Below are 18,305 nucleotides of genomic sequence, written 5' to 3'. Positions count from 1 at the left end.
CCTCTAAAATATTCTCTAGGACTCGGCAATAATTAGGGCTATTATAAGTATTTGTAAAGTGAAAAAATCTATATCTAGGCAGCAACTAGTGGCACTGGATTTCATTTTTCAGTTTTATTATGGAGACAAATTAAGAGGGTCCCTAAAGGATACACAAACATTTTCTAAACATTTTCAAAATGGAATCAAATAAGATTTTATCTATTGCAGAAAACTGATGGATGTATTTTGGGTTAATCTAAATATTAGAATCTAAGGGTGTTAGTACAGTGAACCTTTCAGGTTTAAATTAGTTTGTTTCCATTACATTTTTAAAACATTTGTTGGTTTTTTAATTTCTTTATCATTTTCTTGACCATTCTGACCCCTCCACAAAAGGAGACAAATAGGGGAAGAGTCATTGACGAGTCATTGACTTATTTTAGTTCTGTATGTGTAAAAAAAAGGGACATGGATGGAAGAGAGAGACTTCTAGTCATTTTATTCTCTAGTCAGTCTTGCATCTTTATATTGCTGTTAGTCTCACAGTGTAAATGGGATTTCTGGTGAATGTAAGTGCTGTATCTTTCATTGTTATTGTGGGCCTTGTTATTGTATATCTAAAGTTGTTCCACTTAACGTAGAAAATCTCTAAATCTAACAAATGCAAGAAAAAAAAAATATAATCATGAATCTGTGGGAGTGAGAAGAGGTGGATACAGAAGTGGCAGTGAAAGCCTCAGCATCTTAGAATAAGCTTGGTGCTTTCTGTGTAGCTCTTTCAGAAATATATTCATGTGTAATGGCTTTTATGGAGAAAAGTTTAGCTAATTTGGGAAGCTTCCAGCAGAATCCAATCACTTAAATGAGATAAGACAAGGGTTCTGTTCATTTGTGAGATACTTTGTCAAAATATTCCATTTCGTAGCAGAAACTGATTATGGCAAACTTGTTATGAGGGAAAGATATACTTTAGCATCAGAGGAATGCAGCAAGCTAGCTTTCATTTTAAATGGTCTACACTTTAGTGCGGGTGGGGGATAAACATGAATGGCTTCAACATGATAGGTTTGGTGAAAAAGCTTCCTTCACTAGTCTGCTTCCTAAAAAAACTAAAATACAAAAGCATGGAAGAAACGGACACAAATTTCAAGTCTAAGGGGCAGATTTATCAAGGGTCGAATTTAGAGTTCATGGGAGTTTTTTTAAACTCCCATGAACTCGAAATTCGACAAAAATTTGACCAACTGCAATTTATTAAAAAAATTAAATGGTGAATGGGATTGACCCGCAAACTTGTATCAAATTCAAATCAAATTTGATTTGCGTTTTTTCCAAATTGATCCCAGGATGTCCCCCATAGGCGAAAACAGCAATATGATAGTTTTAAGGTGGCGAATAGTCAAATTCTTAAAGGGCCAGTACATGATAAATTTTGAAAATTCAATTTGAATTTTTTTAAAAATGCTTATCAAATTTTAACTACTCCCTTGTCAACTTTCACAAAAAAAACCTTGAAAATTTGAATTTGAAATTCGAATTTTCACTTTCGACCCTTGCTAAATCTGCCCCTAATAATAAGAAAGTGTCTCCTTCAGGATCTATCTCTTATCAAGTGTAATAAGTCACCTCTAGACATCAATTCTGGCAATCCTGGACAGAATTGATGTCTACTTTTTTTGAGCCAATAAAAATAACCGATCAATGTTCTACATCAATTTTGGGCTCTCTTATAACAAGTCACCTCTAGTGATGAACAAACTGCAGCAAAATGCATGGAGTTTATGCTGCATCATGGCCCAAGGAAGTTTTCGACTTATATTGCACCTTGCATCTTTAATGTTGACTGAAAAACCCCAGAAATATATGCAGCAATTTGAATACAATAAATAGATCTATTATCAGGAATATGTATATTGATGTTAACTAAGCTAGCATAAATCTTTGTTACTTGTAAATGTCAGGCATACTAGGTTACAAGCATTAGAATAATATATACCATACCTGTACATCTCAATCTTATTCACATTCTAGTGTCAACTGAAAGCCCTAATATTCTTTTTCAGCAACCCACCACTAGTTCTCAAAAGAAGAGAAAATGTTACGGTGTCATTTTTTGTCTGGAGCCAAAGGTTGTTTAAAGACTAGGTCTATTCTGCTACCTTATGGGGGTTATTTACTAAAGTCCAAATTTTACTGATTGGAGTTTTAAAGAGGAAAACATTTTTTGTTGGGAAAAAAATAGATTTTTCGAGACCCAGAGTCCTAATCAGAAAACACTCCCAAAGTCATGTTGAAGTCAATGGCAGATGTCCCTTTTACAGTTGGAGGATATCATGATCTGCGCTGGGTTTCATATGTTCCGAATAATTTGTGGTTTTCTGGGGTGTCAAATCCAAAAAAATCATACAATTCAGATTTTTTCACGATTTGCTCGTCTTTTCCTGCACCAGAATTGCAAACACAATTTAAGTTGAATATGGGTGAATATTGTCCCTTTCATTGATAATATTTTGCTAGTAACTATAAAGTGTCTACAGCTATTTAATGACAATACATTGTCCATGGTATCATCACTCTGTTCTCCATGTTCCTAAATTTATAATTTAAGTATTCAGAGGTTTTATTTAGTGTTTTAAATGTGCTTTTTATTTTCTGTTGTAGCTACTACCCATTTGTTTTCTAATACTAGTTGACTATGCATATATATTTTTTAACATCATTCTTCTTAAAAATAACTTTGATTCCTTGCTGAAGGAGAATATATACAGTATATTCTTCCTGTTGATGGCTTATCCTTTGTGCCCAAGACATATTTTCTCCATATGTGCCATTTCACATGTTTAACAACCCTTAAGAGAAAATATGTTGACCTGCTCGATTATTATCCAGGCAAGCAACCATATGGCCTCTTGCCTTTATTTAGAAATGCAAATTCACAGAGAGCAGTGCTCTTTGTACATATTAGGCCATACCTGTTATAAAACAACAATCAAAATTAGATTACCACTAGATATACCACTAGGTATAATAATATTTTGACAAACATGGGGATTAATTATTCAGTGTTTACTTCCCACAGTTTAACCCTGCACTAGCAATATTTCTGATATAAAAATTAGTGGTCACATTTTCCTCAAGAACCTTGTATATTCTGTCATTCTGAATTGAGAAAGCCAATCAGTTGACTAGCAAAACGTCTTCAAGAGAAAAAAATGCAGCAAGTCCAGTTGATTTGACTTATTACTATAGATATACCATGACCTGGATGAATGAAAACCTTGACAGACTTCCCCATCACCAACACCTCCAGAATGGAGTCTGAAGACCTGCACTGAGGGGCATATTTATTAACATTGTAGACAAACATCAATGGTGATGTTGCCCATAGCAACCAATCAGCAGTTAGATTTGAACAGACATCTACAATTTAGAAAACAAAAGCAAAAATCTGGTTAAGGACATCCTCACTGGTGATGATTGTATCCAATGTTATTAAATGTGCTCCTTAATGTATAAATACAGTGCAGACTGGACTGGATGAAACCCTTCCTGCCCCTACCACTAACTTGTGTGCTCAGCATCAAAAGTCAATGCAGAGAGAAGATATGCCCAGAAGCAAAACCATAAGTGGCAGAAGCCAATTCAGCAACAGCGATTTCCCCCCCAAGGTCTTGCATGGAGATGCTACTTTCAATAGCACTTGCATTTACAAATAACTTCAGAATTAATAAAGAATTGTTGGAATCAAAGTTCTCTCTAAGCTGTGTGCTTGTTCGTGCACACACAGATTTTGGGACCAGTGCACACAACAAATTGTGGTGTGCCCAAAGACTTTGGTGTGAAAACACAAGTTGGTTATTTATTTAAAGTCTTTTTCTGGTCAGACTTTTGAGGGGAAAACCACCAATTTTTTGTACAATTTTTTTCATTTAACCCTAATGATGCTAAAAGTCTAAATAAAAAAGTACTCCAACTCAGACCTGCCGAGTTCATGTAGAAGTCAATGGCAGATGTCCCGTTGATATCCTGATCTACGTTGGGTTTTGTCCAATAGTCTTAAGATTTCATGGTTTGCGGTTGTCAAATCCGAAAAAGTCGCAGATTTCAGCAAAAAGTCGAAAAAATCGCAGGTTTCAGCGCCAAATCCAAAAAAATTGTAGAAGCAGACTTTTTCACAATTCAAACAATTTTTTTTTCCAGCACAAGAAATTTTTGGAAAAATGTATTGAAAAATAAGGGGGAAAAATCCGTGCGGATTTGGACAGAGTAGCTTTCAGAAAATAGTGAGAACTTTTCTGATTTTGATAAATAACCACCATAATGTTTTTTATATTCTGTCCTGAGCAGAGTTTTCAAGATGCTCACACAAGATGAAAATGTGCGCACAAATTAAATTTCTTGCCCATATAGCCAAAAAGGAGGGAACGTTGTTAAGGATCATATACTGAAATGTTGCTTTAAGTGATATTTTCTTTAAAGGGGAACTTCCAAACCAAAATTTGATAAAGAGGCCCGCATAACACAGAAACCCCTAATATCCCCATCCCCATCAGATAGTATGACTAAATGCCATTTTCTATGCTGAAATCCAGTTGTTTAACAGTTCTTCTCTTTCTGCATCATTTGAAATCCTGGCAGGGAAGAAGGGGCTAAAATACTGATACTCGAAAACTTCTCCACAGTTTACAGACAGCATACATTGCTCTGTGATGTCCCTTTCCTTATTGAAATCACATGTGCAGGGAATTGTGGGGTTTGGAGGACAAAGGCTGAGGACAGATCGCTGCTAATACAAAGTAACAGTAGTCAGCCAGCTCAGCAAAGTAGTCAGACAGATCAACAGGAGAGCAGGGGCCAGGCTTAGGGAACTGTCAGGAAAGTCTGAATATTTTTTAAATGATGATGTATATTGCGAAGTTGCTTGAAAATATGTTTACTTTTTAAAAAGCTTGTTGTGTTTTTGTGGAGTTCCCCTTTAATTATAGGAGTTTTATGGGGGGTTCATATATAAAGCCATAGCTGTTACTAACAACACTTAAATAGTGAACAACAGAGCTAAATAACTGGGTCACAGCTATGCAGTGTTAAGCCTCAAACATTTTTTGGGATCATATCATTATCTTTCAAATTAAAGTGTTATCTTACCTATCAACACACTTCACACATAGCAGAACTGTTTTATCAATGCTGGACAATATGGTTACTTGGTTATAGTTATTTGGTTACATTCTTCAACCTGCAGCTTCCTGTAAAAGACCTAATCACTGACAGGCTAGGTTGCTGCTGAGTTACTAATTTGCCCAGTGTTAGTAAATCAGCATTGAGTGGAGCTTTTTACAATGTATAAGTAGTGATGGGGGAATTTGTGAAACACGAATTTTGACGCTCATTAAAGTCAATGGGCATCCGTTAATTGATGACTGTTTGCAGACAAATATTCGTGTCAATTTCGTGAATTTATTCACCCATCACTATGTATAAGTATTCTAAAATAAATTACATGCACAGGCCTCAAAGTCTCATCATTTTCATGTGAACTGTGCATGGACCATTACTGAACAACACATTTTAAATAATGAAAACACTTTCAGAAAATACTGTTTCTCATCAAGTTAAAGTGACTTTTCCATTTGACACAGTGGCGGAACTACTGGGGGAGCAGGGGGGTGAGAGCGGGCCAGGGCCCGCACCCCCTCAGGGCCCCCCGGCAGTTTGCGCGGCTTATTCCCTGCCAGTTCCGGGCGTACGGAGGGGGGCGGGGGTCCCGGCTGCGCGTCCTGCGCCAGGGCCCGCCCCCCTCTAGTTACGTTTGTGATTTGACATGTCTTTTCATTTTCACCAAAAAATGAGAAGGGAAATTGTTTCAGAAGTAAGTGTTCAGGGGAGATGATTCTTCCCGTCTTGTGCTGGTCAACCCATAAGAGGGAACACCTGGACAATTATTTTGCTGGCTCTGTCATTTTGTCAGCTTGGTAGCATAAGTATTAAGATTTCATCGGAAAAAAAAGCTACATTGTGTTTCATTCAACAAAATAAATGTTTATTAATGACTTGACTTTTTGGCTTGGACCTCGAAGAGTTTACACTGTGACTTATAAAGCCTTACCATACAGTGATTAAGACATACTGAGTGCGGTATATTAAGGAGTGATTTATATGTTGCATGCAGCTGCCAACTGTAGAAAGGGGATAAGCTATCACTGTTAATAAATTTAATAACAATGAGGAACTGTTTGTTTATAATTTATGTATCTGACAAATGCACACTACTGCTTTAAGTGAATTATATGTGAAAGATTTGAATTATAAGCATTATTCCTGAAATAATGAGCTGATTCTACTAACGGAACCTTTTTTTATTTTTTTCAAATCCTTTTGCTCATAGATGTACTTCCATTAAGCATATTAGAATGTGATCAACGAAAGCTTCAGGCTTTAAAGAGAATCCCACCCACAAGCACCGTATCTAACATGAGCATGACCATAAACATGGCCCTTTACTAACAAGTATTTTCAATCAACATTTTTAAGAGTTTCATTTAGCTACCTGCAAGAGCACAGGTAAATCTGAGTTGGCAACAATAATGCATTCCACTGTATATATATATGAACTGTATAATTACTTAATAAAAACATGCTTTCCTTTCTAACCCCAGGCTTCTTTCTGTTAAAGCATTCTCTTATTTTAGTACTTAATTACATGCTGTAATGAGAAGACTTTCAGTGTACAGCTAATTCATGTCTACTGAAATGTTTTAGTGCAGGGTTCAACTGAGCCATTACTTTGGTTTGCTGGAGCTGTTGTTTTTTAATTCCAGTCTTTAAGTCACTAATGACTTGGAAATATAGGATACAGTTATGTTTGCTTCAGTTCATAAGCTTATAGACTCGGTTAGGCTCCATGCACAAGGTGGGTGGTTGATCTACAGAAACTAGTTACTGAACAGATGCACTAGTGACCTCCACTACATTTTAAGAGCTAATATATCTGCAGCAAAATACATATTCCTAAATGGATAACGATAAGGTTAAATCACAAGAACACGGCATAATTATCATATGTACTTGTGCACAAGTCAATGTAACCGTCTTAAATTGTTTTCTTATGAGCGGTATAGGCTGCTAAGCATAGTTCATTCCTTCATTAATTTTAACTTGCTGCTATTAGAAGAAGTAACTACAGATGGGCGAATAAATTTGCGAAATTGCAGTCAAAATTCGCCAGCGTCCAAATTGACTTTAATGGGCATCAGAACAGTCTGAATTGTCACCGGAGTCAAAAAAGATTTGGACGCTGGCTTCAAAATCCGCGTTTCGCAAATTTTTTGCTGTTTCACAAATTTTGTAGGAAATTCGCAAATTTTTCTGTGAAGCGAGACTGGAGAAATTCGCCCATCACTAGAAGTAACAAGTCCAAGGTTCTATTAGATACTCCAGGACAATAGTTTTGAAACATACTGTAACATATCCCCTTGTGGCTTAAATTGTCTTTAACACTTTAGAGCTATATCCATTATTGTTTATGAACTGCCAGTGAAGCACTTATTAAGGCAAAGTAATCCACTGGGATGGACTAAATATTTTAAAATTTAGTTTTTTCTAACTGAGGTGAGTTACAATGGTTAGTGATATTGAGAGAGGTTTGTCAATGGCATTTTTTTCATGATTAAACTGCTGTTTCATTTGACAACCCATAAAATAATATTTGCTGAAATACTCAGGATCTTTATGTTCATGCCCAATAAAAAAAAACTACTAGTTTTCATGTGACAGCCATTGATAACAAAGGTCTTTCACCTTTATTTGGATTGACAGCTTTTGAACTACTTTTTACCTCTGAATAATTATTTTCTTTTATGGAATGCACTGAACTGGATACACATCTAAATAGGATTTTTATTTACATTAAGGATAACTGGGGATATTAATATTTTTCCACTTACAAACAAAGGCTGTGACATTTAACTCCTTATATTACACTTGTCAGTGTGCTAGAAAAAGTGTCAAATAAAAGGACTTTCAGCCTTTTTTATGAATTGTTTGTTCTGCATTCTAATGGCTAATAAATGTAGAAGTAACAGGAGTATGGTTAGTTATTAGAGTGATTTTTCAATACTTTGACTGGAGAAAATATGGCAAGGCAAAGTTGTAAATTTTATATTTGCAAATGGATGTTTTCAGAGGCCTTCAAGAACCTATTATATTTATTTAGTTGTATAAGTAGACAGGACATATACCCTATATTTTATGATAAGTAGTGATTGGCGAATTTACATTTGTGTCAAAGCTTTTTCCGGTGACGATAAATGGACGCCCTTTGACTTTAACGTTTGCCAGCGCCAACTTTGACGCCAGCATTCATTTTGACACTGCCGAATTGTCTCAGGTGTCAAAATCGCCGTTTCCCAAATTTTTCGACAGTTTTGCGAATTTCGCAGGAAATTAATGGCGAAGCAAAACGAGACAAATTCACCCATCACTGATAAGGGCTCATTCATATTTCATCTTCAGTCTATGTCTTGAGTATATGATCCAGCGCAATCTAATTTGACCATATGCACCAAGGTTGCATCAACTTTGGTTGAATACATGTTGGATTGCCCACTTGTTTTATTTCAATAGAAATGTAATTGTGAGTGATGCTGCAGGGATAGAAAGAGTCACATCCAATTTACTCAATAGACACTTGGAGGTTTATGAAAAAGTGAAATAGAGGGAAATACCGCCTCTCTCCATTCAACTCTATGGGATTTTTAAAGGTGTATTTATCAAAGGGTGAACTTTCACTTTCACCCTTTGATAAATACACCTTTAAATTCCCATAGAAATAATTGGGAGAGAGGTGGTATTTACCTCTAGCGGACTCTAGTTATCTCTAACTTCACTTTTTCATAAATATACCCCTTGGTCTAACTCAGGGGTCCCCAACCTTTTATACCTGTGAGCCATATTCAAATGTAAAAAGAGTTGGGGAGCAACACAAGCATGACAAAAATTCCTGGAGATGCCAAATTTGGGCTGTGATTGGCTTTTGGTAGCCCTTAAGTGCACTGGCAGCCTACAGGAGTCTCTGTTTGGCAGTACATATTTTTTTTATATAACCAAAACTTCAACCTCCAAGTCAGAAATTCAAAAATAAGCACCTGCTTTGAGGCCACTGGGAGCAACATCCAAGGGGTTGGGGAGCAACATGTTGTTCATGAGCCGCTGGTTGGGGACTACTGGTCTAACTGAACAATTCCAAAAATACATTTTCAGACTTGAAAAACAAAAAGTAATGTGTTTTTGCTCAGTTATTGCCTAGAATTCAGACAATGGCTGAACTATCGGGAGTGTGTGTGTGGGGGGGGGGGGCGGTTCAATCACACCAGGGCCAGCACCCCCCTCAGGGCCGCCGGTTGTTCGCACAAATGCAAATCTGCTGCAAATATCTCTTTTGGAGGGGGGTGGGGGGTGCATGGCCTGCACCTGGGCCCACACTGTGTAGCTAAATTACTGAATTCAGGCAGTGTTTGAAATTAATACTAAACCTTTGTGGCTTTATAGTGAACTCATCTCTTGTGTAATCTATTGCCTGAATCATTTATATACAAATTGAAATAATTTGTAGCCCAACACAATGATTTCTCAAGGGAAAAAAATTAAATCTACCTTATAAATATTTCCCGAAATGGCACCTTGTTTAGATTTGTGACATTTTTTCTTTTGTTATGGACCCTTTTGAATGTGGACTCTTCTACTATATGATCATACAACTGGGTGGTGCTAAAGCAAGGTACGCTTTGTGGAGGCCTTGGTTTAAGCCTTGGTTAAAATTACATGCCATGTTTACTTTTATTAAGAAAACATGTTGATTATCTGACTTATGTAATTACATGTATTGATTAATACAAAACAGACCACATCCGGCCATGCACAGAGGGTTTCAATGTGAATTTTTCATCAGCTGAAATGAAGGTTGACTTTAAGTAACCCATAGTCTCCTGGAGTGGTTTACCTTCCACAAATCATATATGGGGTAACATTATAAAAGCCATAAAAGGAAAAATATGCCTTAATTGCAACAATTTTTTTCTGTTAGTGACATTTACTGCATATTCCATTAGGCTCAATTTTCAATGTAGATCAAGATCAGCATGACTGGTTATTTAAGGAACAGGCAGTAGACAAAACAATCCAATTCATGTCCTGTTTGAGTACTACAATATTCATACCACCTCATACACATTAGACTTGAGCCTGTTAACTATGGAACAATTACTTGGACTCTAAAATGTTTCTAAAGATGATATTGAAATGACTATGCTTATGAAAAGGTGTAAATGCAATTCACTCAAAACTTTTTTACAGTATTAATTGAAACACAGTTACACAAGTTGCCCCAGGTCTGCCTTTCAGGGGTACTAAAGCAGATGCATAGCAGAGTCTAAAAGTCTGTTTGGGTGTGTCAGTTCTTATGAGTTGCCTTACATGATTGTGTTTACAATGTTTCTGATGAGACTTGGGGCAGAATTTACTGTCCTTGGCACTGTAGTAGAATAGAAATATTTGTGTACAACTGATGAAGTGAAGAAGTGAGCTGACCAGGTGTTGGGACTGTACAGAGAGGACTTTACCCTTAAAGGAACAGTCATACCAGAACATTAAAGTGTACTGAAGTAATGAAAATATAATGTACAGATCATGCTGCACTTGTACAACTGGTGTGTTTGCTACAGAAATTCTACAATAGTTTATACAAACTAGCTGCTGTGTAGCCATGGGGGCAACCATTCAAAGCTGAAATAATACAGAACTTATCTGTTATCTACTGTGTATCCTGTGCTTGAATGGCTGCATTTCTGAAGCAAACACATCAGTTGTACCAGTGCATAGCAACAATACATTGTATTGCCATTCCTTTAATTTTTTGGTGTTACCGCTCCTTTAAAGTTTAAAACTTCTCCTTTAACTAAAGCATTGCTCAGTAAAAATGGGATATTTCTCTCTAAAACAGCAGTTGACTAGGTAAGAAAAAATCAGTATGGTCAACATCTGTAAGTAGATTTGTGTTGCTCAACACAATAAATACATGGTGAAATATAATATAATGTATAACAGAGTATCAGAAAATAAATTACAGCTCTGCAGTTTTAATTACACATAGGGTAGTTCACCATGAAACCAGCCTAGTAAATAATGCAGACAATGCTTTAGCATCCAGTGAAGTCAGAATGGAAGCTGAATAAAACCAGACATTAAAAATGTAGCACAACATCACATCAGTTGCTTAGTTAAATTCCAGGTCAGTGACCCCGAAAACCAGAGTCTAACCATTCTAAAAAATAATGCCCTATTATACTATTATATAAGTAAACAATTATGATGGTTTTATCTTGTGTGTGTAAAATGACTGTACAGCCAATATCACACATATAAACAGCTAAGGATGAGATGAATGGAAATACACATTATATTGAAAGTTTTTTTTATTAAAACACATTGTGAAAACACTTTAAAGTACATAAAGTAATACATTTGAGCTGTATAACAATATTTTTCAGAAGTATGGGGTTTCTTGATGATTCAGTCTGTGAATCTGATGATGGGTGCAAGCCTTGAAAGACCTCTTTTTTTAACCCTTTTCTTTTGGAATGTAATTATTAAGAGATGATGTTGGTTTTACAGAGCTACATGGCAGCAATATTGTAATCTTTATTTCAGAAAGAAAATAATAGATGGAATTCCAGTCATCTTAAAAAAAGCTCTTTGTGTAGAAATTTAGTTTGTACTGTTTGTTTGCAAAACATTACATTCAGCAAGATCTCCATAGTGACTGTCCTTTATGCTTGCTGTCCCATGCCGGAGCAAGTTCTACAAGGAGAAACTGAGTTTGAATTCAATATAGTTGATGGTGCCTGAAGAAGTGTACTGGAATTGATCAACTTTAGTTTGCATGCAATTCTTTTGTTTTAATTAATCTTATAATCTTTTATCAAAGAATTGTTTCCCTACAGACTCCAATTAAGCTGCGTGGCCTGTCCTGATCCGTTTCTTGTGTTAGATGTATTCTGTGAAGGCAGGCAACTGGAGAGCTTAGAGCTCCACAACTCTGAAGATGAAGATCTTCTTGAAGACGTTTTCTAGAGATATTAATGTTTTGCTGTGAACTTGTTATTACCTGTAGAAAAATGATTACAGTTTAATAGACAGTTGTTCCTGTATCATTTTCCATTTCACAAATGGTGTAAACCACAGATAAGCAAATGTTTAAGTTGGTGAGGGCTATATTCAAGCAATAGAGGTAATTTGTTCAGGGTAATGTTGTAAATGTAGCTAAGAGTGAACCATGTAACTTAGAGCAATAGGTGATAAGTAAATAGGACCTGCTAATTATTGGTTGTTGTGGGTTACAAGTCCTCATACAAACTATTTAATTAAATAAACCTACAAAGAAACCTACAAGCTAAAGGCTTCTTCGTGGCTAGTTATGGACCTATTTTTATGTTTCCATTTTTTGTAAGCAGAGCTAAAGGGCACCTGTCAGCTGAAATTCCCCTTATTAAGAAAACATCAGTTCCCAATAAATTTGTGGGTGCCATTCCTGTATTATGTATTAAAGGTGAGGGGCTAATTTATTTATGCTTATATTTTTATGAAGCTGTATGTAAATGGTACCATTTGTAAAAACTATTGAACATTTCAGATTTCAATCCATGCTCATAGGTATATAGCTTTATAATTTAACATATATACATATTGCTTTATTATGAAAGGCCTCAGCATGCAAATAAGAAATGTAACTCACTTTGCAAGGTGACATATCTGAAAATCAATATATTTTCTTTTAGCTATTATTTATGTATATAGAATACATAATTAATAGGCATTCTCAACGATAAATGAGATGTTACGTTTTTGTAATTATGACAGAGTGAAGAATATTCCAGAGTCTCATATTACCTGTTTGCTTTAAAATAACTGTTATTTCAGATTTCTGGTGTAATAAGCCTATTTTGCTTATGCCTAAAGTAGGGCAGTATAAACAGTAGTTTCCTGACAAAATCTAAAGCCATGTTACAATTTGTGAGTGGGGCATCTACTAATATTCAGACATTTGCTTCATAGAAAACCAGCCAATAACAGTTGCCATTTATATTCTTCATACAGCCATGTTACCGCCATGTTAATGTTTATTAACAACCCTCTGACTTGGTTGGATCATTTTCTACTTGAACATTATCATTTGTATCTGATAATTACAGTAACTGGAATTTTTCTAAACACACAGCATTCACTTATTACCTGGTCTATAATATTGGCGCTGAAGATTGCCTCTTCCATGTGCCTTTCATCGGACTTAATGACAGACTTGATACTATTCACCACGTGTCGCACTTCTGGAGAGAGATGGCAATTTGAATGTTCCAAAAACTTGGCCACTAAAATTTTCGTGTCCTTGTAGGTCTTCAGGTCAACTAAAGAATTGGGCCGTTCTTTAGAGATGATCTTAATTGCCTTTGGCTTTATGCGGTGGTTACTTTTCCGTGCTTCTTTGTGTCTGCCTGTAGATAGTAAGTGGTGTGCAGTGTCCTGGTAGACAGAGGCGGTTGTCCGTGGGCATGAATATGAAGCTGAAAGCATGAGGAGGAGGAAATAGAGTTAAAATATAGCAGAGAAAATGGTCATAATGACTTAATTTTCTGTCTAGACTAAAGGTGAAATCACTCTACTGAACACAAACAATAAATAGATTGCATTTTCAGCCATGAGTAGTTCAGTTCTATTCTATTTGCATCTTTACAGCACATTTTGCAAAACTAAAAGAGAGTCACTAGACTTGATACACCCTGGTTTGCAAGTACAATATGAAACATACAGTACACAATATCTTTCAGATACATATTTCTGCTTTATCATGTAATATCTACATTCAGTGTGCCCCCCTTTTCAAAGAGATACATTGCGAAAAATACATTTACATTTTAATAATGATGATAGACTGGAGGGAATGTACAGTATGATGTATTCTCTGACTTCAATATATAAATGGAGTGAAGGCTTTAGCCTGTGCTCTTGGCAAATTGCCTCACAATTGCCTGCACCACTGTGCTAGGGAAATACTCAGTTTGTAAATGGATGAAAAACTGTTTATACTTGTAAAACATTCCCATTATAATCACTGTCCCAGCTTAAAGCTCAGGAGACTGGTAGCAAATTAGGTCCAATACATTTTATCCATTTCTCCCATCCAAGATACTATAGTGAATTCAACACACTACTATATGAACATTCCTCGCTTATCCTCATTATATTATTTACCATCTTACTTGTCACTATCAGGATTCATATAACTAAAGCCATCTATGTAGGTGCCCATTAAGTAGAGATAAAAAGGTCACAGAAGAGCATGAAGTCTAAATCCCCTCACTGTTTGGGCCTCTCAAATTTGTGTTCCATACTTAAGGGGGCAGTGGAAAGTAGCAGCAGAGCAACACCTTCTAAGAAGAAGGCATGCAGTATGGCCTATATTTATTGTGGAGGTAAGCAACATATGACTGTGTGTAGAACTGTGTGTTCTACTTTTATTCATCTAAATCACAGCTGTGAATTGTGTTGTGATATTGTTACATTTTACTGCAGAAGACACAATTGCCCACTGTAATTACTTTATTCTTTATTACTAAGCCAAAGCATTATGGGAAATGTAGCTGTTATTTGTGTATGTGTTTTTTGCAATATCTTCCATTGAAACAAAGATTCTTACAAAAAGCGTAATAAAAGGAATGTTGTCAAATGTAGATGAAATGTATTCCTTTCAAAAGTCTCAATAACTATGAGAGAATAGTGGGCTAAATATCAAGAATAGCCAGATATTAAACAAGGTCATTTTTTTTTTATCAAGGTCCTAATTTTCTGGGGAGGGAGGGGTTTATAGTTATATGTAAATACAGTAAACATTACTTGACTGATTAGAGCAACAAAGTTTGTTGGCAAAAGTAAAGCCATCATTTCTGAATACTTCAACTGACTGTTTTGTTTTCATAAACCACCTATACATTTATACAGCCAGATATATTAAGTAAAAGGCAACAACCTTTATCTATAATATGTATATAATTTAAAAAAAAGTTATTAGAAAATTAGAATGTGTATTCGACGTTGGATCATAATGAGAAAATATTGATTTAGTGGTCAAAAGAAAGTACTTGCTCTGTGTATCAGCATATAAGCATTCTTGCTAATGGTTTACATGGTACTGCAAAGACAGAACAATGAACCTGTTTTGAGAGAAAACGGAGCGCGTAAACCTAAAGACATCCAGCTTTCATAATTAAGTGGTGTTAAACAGCAAACCAGTCACTATCACTAGTGTAGGCAAAGGGAATTTATCATTCTGTAAATTTAAAGTAATTGGTATATAATACACAAAAGCAATGAATTTCCTGTGAAATATATTCTTATAATGCACAAGTCCTGAATATCCTGTAAATTATATTCTTATAAACAGTGCTTAGTAATTTCATTAGTTATAATCGCCTTAAACGACTCCCATGACTCAACGAAACATGTATATTATAATAAAATATGCACCCCCTGTTAAACATACGAGGATATTAGAAGTCACAGAAGAGTTCCGTGACTTGTATAAAAGCACTCGGCCTATTGTATGATATAACTGTATTTGAATTCTTCTTGCAGTTCCATAACTATTTGTACATTAAAATTCTTGCTTCTAATATCTTTATATTTAAGAATGAGGGAGGGGGTTTATTCACATTATTACACCTTCTATTCAACTCCACTTGTAAACATGTTATTACCTTTTAAAGCTGACATTTGATATATGCTAGTACCACCTATTTCCAATGTTTTCCTTTTAACACCAAAGGCAGTGTCGGACTGGGACTCCAGGGGCCCACCCAAAAACCTTAGACCAGGGGCCCACCATAAAACTTTAGACCAGGGGCCCACTCTTAGTACTAATATTCTTCATCTCCTCAATCAACCTCTATTCTCCTAGTCTGCTCTCTTTATACTATAATCAATCATTCCATCTATTTAGCCTCTTTGTTCTCATAGAAATAGGGAATGACCATGAAATAGGCCAAAAGTTTAGCAGCATGAGGGCCCACTGACACCTGGGCCCACCGGGAGTTTTCCTGGTATCCTGGTGGGCCAGTCCAACACTGACCAAAGGTTGTTGAAGTGTAAAGAACTGTTGTTCCAGGACATATGAAGACTAGCAGTTTTGACATTTCTGTATTTAAAGAAGGTGGGTTTACACACAGATAATTCTTTGTATCCAAACGACATTGTTTGATACAAGACAGTGAACTATGGCTCAACATGTGACACATCCATTTCAATGTTAAGATAGTTATATGTTATATATTTTAGTAGAGTGACAGGGTGGGACATGGCCAACTATATCAGCCCATTATCTAATGTATGATTTGTCATACTGGAGTCTACCACGATTTTATTTTAAAAAATGTACTTTCTGAGCTGCATATACTGTACATACTAGAACTTAGAAGATTCTTTCTATTGTGTTAGAAATATACAGTTGTCATTATTAGTGTATAGATTCACCGCAGGCAAAAATATACGCAAAACTGCATTAAAAATTGACACTCAAAAGAACAAAAAAGGTGTGTGACAAACGCATCTGTCATTTTATCCTCCCTTCACCTTCTACATCAACCAAAGGTATCTGTGCCATCCTGCTGTCTATAGAAGGATATACATATAACTATATGATTTATTCATTTTAATGTGATATACAAAGCACCTGGGAATTACCTGTTAGTGGTCATATTTATTATTAGCAGTCGCTGTGTTAGTTAGTAAGATAGTAGTAATATATAATTATATCTATAGATAGTACTTTTTGCTCAAACAGCAACATAGTGTAGTAGTAGATACCATTACCAGACTTAATGAAATCGTATACATATTTTTAAGATTGGCAACATGGCAGCATAGTGGATAGGAGGTCCTCTAACAATGTAGGGGTGTGTAGCAGTGGAAAATGCATGTGATTTTGACTTCCCAATTTATATTGGTAGCCCCCAAAGCAGAAACAATGTGCCAAGAAAAAAACACCCATAGACTCTAATGTAGTTTGCTACAAAAATTTTGCTAATTTGCTAATTTTTTTCACTGTTTCCCGAATTTCCCTGCAGTTTTGCAAGTTTTGCGGTGATGCGAGACAAGACAGATTTGCTCATCACTATTCATTATATTTAAGAAGACTGTTTGTATTTGCAAGTGCATAATTGATTCCCTTTACTATAATTAATGTTTTAGCTATCGATTAGGGAAGCTCTTTCTTTAAGGTAGGGGGTTGGAATTGCTAATACATTTCTGGCTTCCATAGTCTGGTTAAGGCCATGCAAAGCCATTGAACTGATATATGTATTCCATTTGCTACACACTCATCCCTTATGGATGGGCAGCCACTTTAAATCATCTTTGAGATATGGCTGCATTCTAACACAAACAATGGCAGGCAAACAGATTTATGATGTGATGCACTAGCAAATCTTCCCAAAGTATTAACACTCTGCCTATCATCAAAAGGACAGCATCTGATATACGACAGAGCCCTAACAAATATAAAACCTACAACAATTATACTGGAATGGAAGAGAGCCAATAGATTTTGAACAGATTGGCTAACACTGTCTCGGCTCAGTATCACTGATTGGGTTTGTAGACGGAAAGTACACAACCTATAAATATCACCTTGTACAAGCAATGGTTTGACTCATCCTCTTTAGCTATGTTAATCTTAATAATGGGAACATATCTCTTTACTTTGCTGTTGTATTCATAAACGCCAGATGAATACAATAACTGAGATGTAATCATTTGTTCATTATTTCCACTGGGTAACCACATTTTCCCCTCACCTTGCATTTTTATCTGTATACTAAATATTTATGGTGATGGTTAAGAACTATCAAGTCCTGCTACAGTGTTCATAGTGTAGATTGTCATTATATAAGTGCTTAACAATCTTTGGCTGGCCTCCCAGTCACAAGAAACACTGCCCTGCAATTCCTATAATATTACATTTACTAAAGAAACCAGTAATGCAACATCTCTATTAGCATTCAGTGCCAATGGTGGTTATGATTTTTCTTCTTCTATAGCACTATTAATTATATCAAGTACTAAAGAGACACACAGAGTGAATGCTCCACAGAAATTTCATTTACAAATCAAATCAATTAAGATGTTAAGGAATGTGTATGGGCAGACACACGTGGTAGATTCAGGGAGATTAATCGCCCTGTGAGAAATCTCCTCTTCTTCAGGGTGACTAATCTCCCCAG

General features: G+C 35.8%; 1 protein-coding gene across 3 annotated transcripts in view; it reads right to left on the bottom strand.

The window, feature by feature from the left end:
• Positions 1-11,453: 11,453 nt before the first annotated feature.
• Positions 11,454-18,305, bottom strand: part of fam189a1.S (family with sequence similarity 189 member A1 S homeolog) — a 333,221-nt gene continuing 326,369 nt past the window's right edge. For all 3 annotated transcript variants that reach the window (XM_018255499.2, XM_018255500.2, XM_041588328.1), the window contains 2 exons: positions 13,267-13,595; positions 11,454-12,142 (listed from right to left, as the gene is read on the bottom strand). In XM_018255499.2, coding sequence (XP_018110988.1) covers positions 11,957-12,142; positions 13,267-13,595 — 515 coding nt within the window. In that variant the 3' untranslated portion in view covers positions 11,454-11,956. The remainder of the gene's footprint in view (positions 12,143-13,266; positions 13,596-18,305) is intronic.

This window comes from Xenopus laevis, chromosome 3S (genome assembly GCF_017654675.1).
Source record: "Xenopus laevis strain J_2021 chromosome 3S, Xenopus_laevis_v10.1, whole genome shotgun sequence".
Classification (NCBI taxonomy): domain Eukaryota; kingdom Metazoa; phylum Chordata; class Amphibia; order Anura; family Pipidae; genus Xenopus; species Xenopus laevis.
Note: the sequence above shows the minus strand (reverse complement) of the source record. Positions and strands in the feature narration are given on the sequence as shown.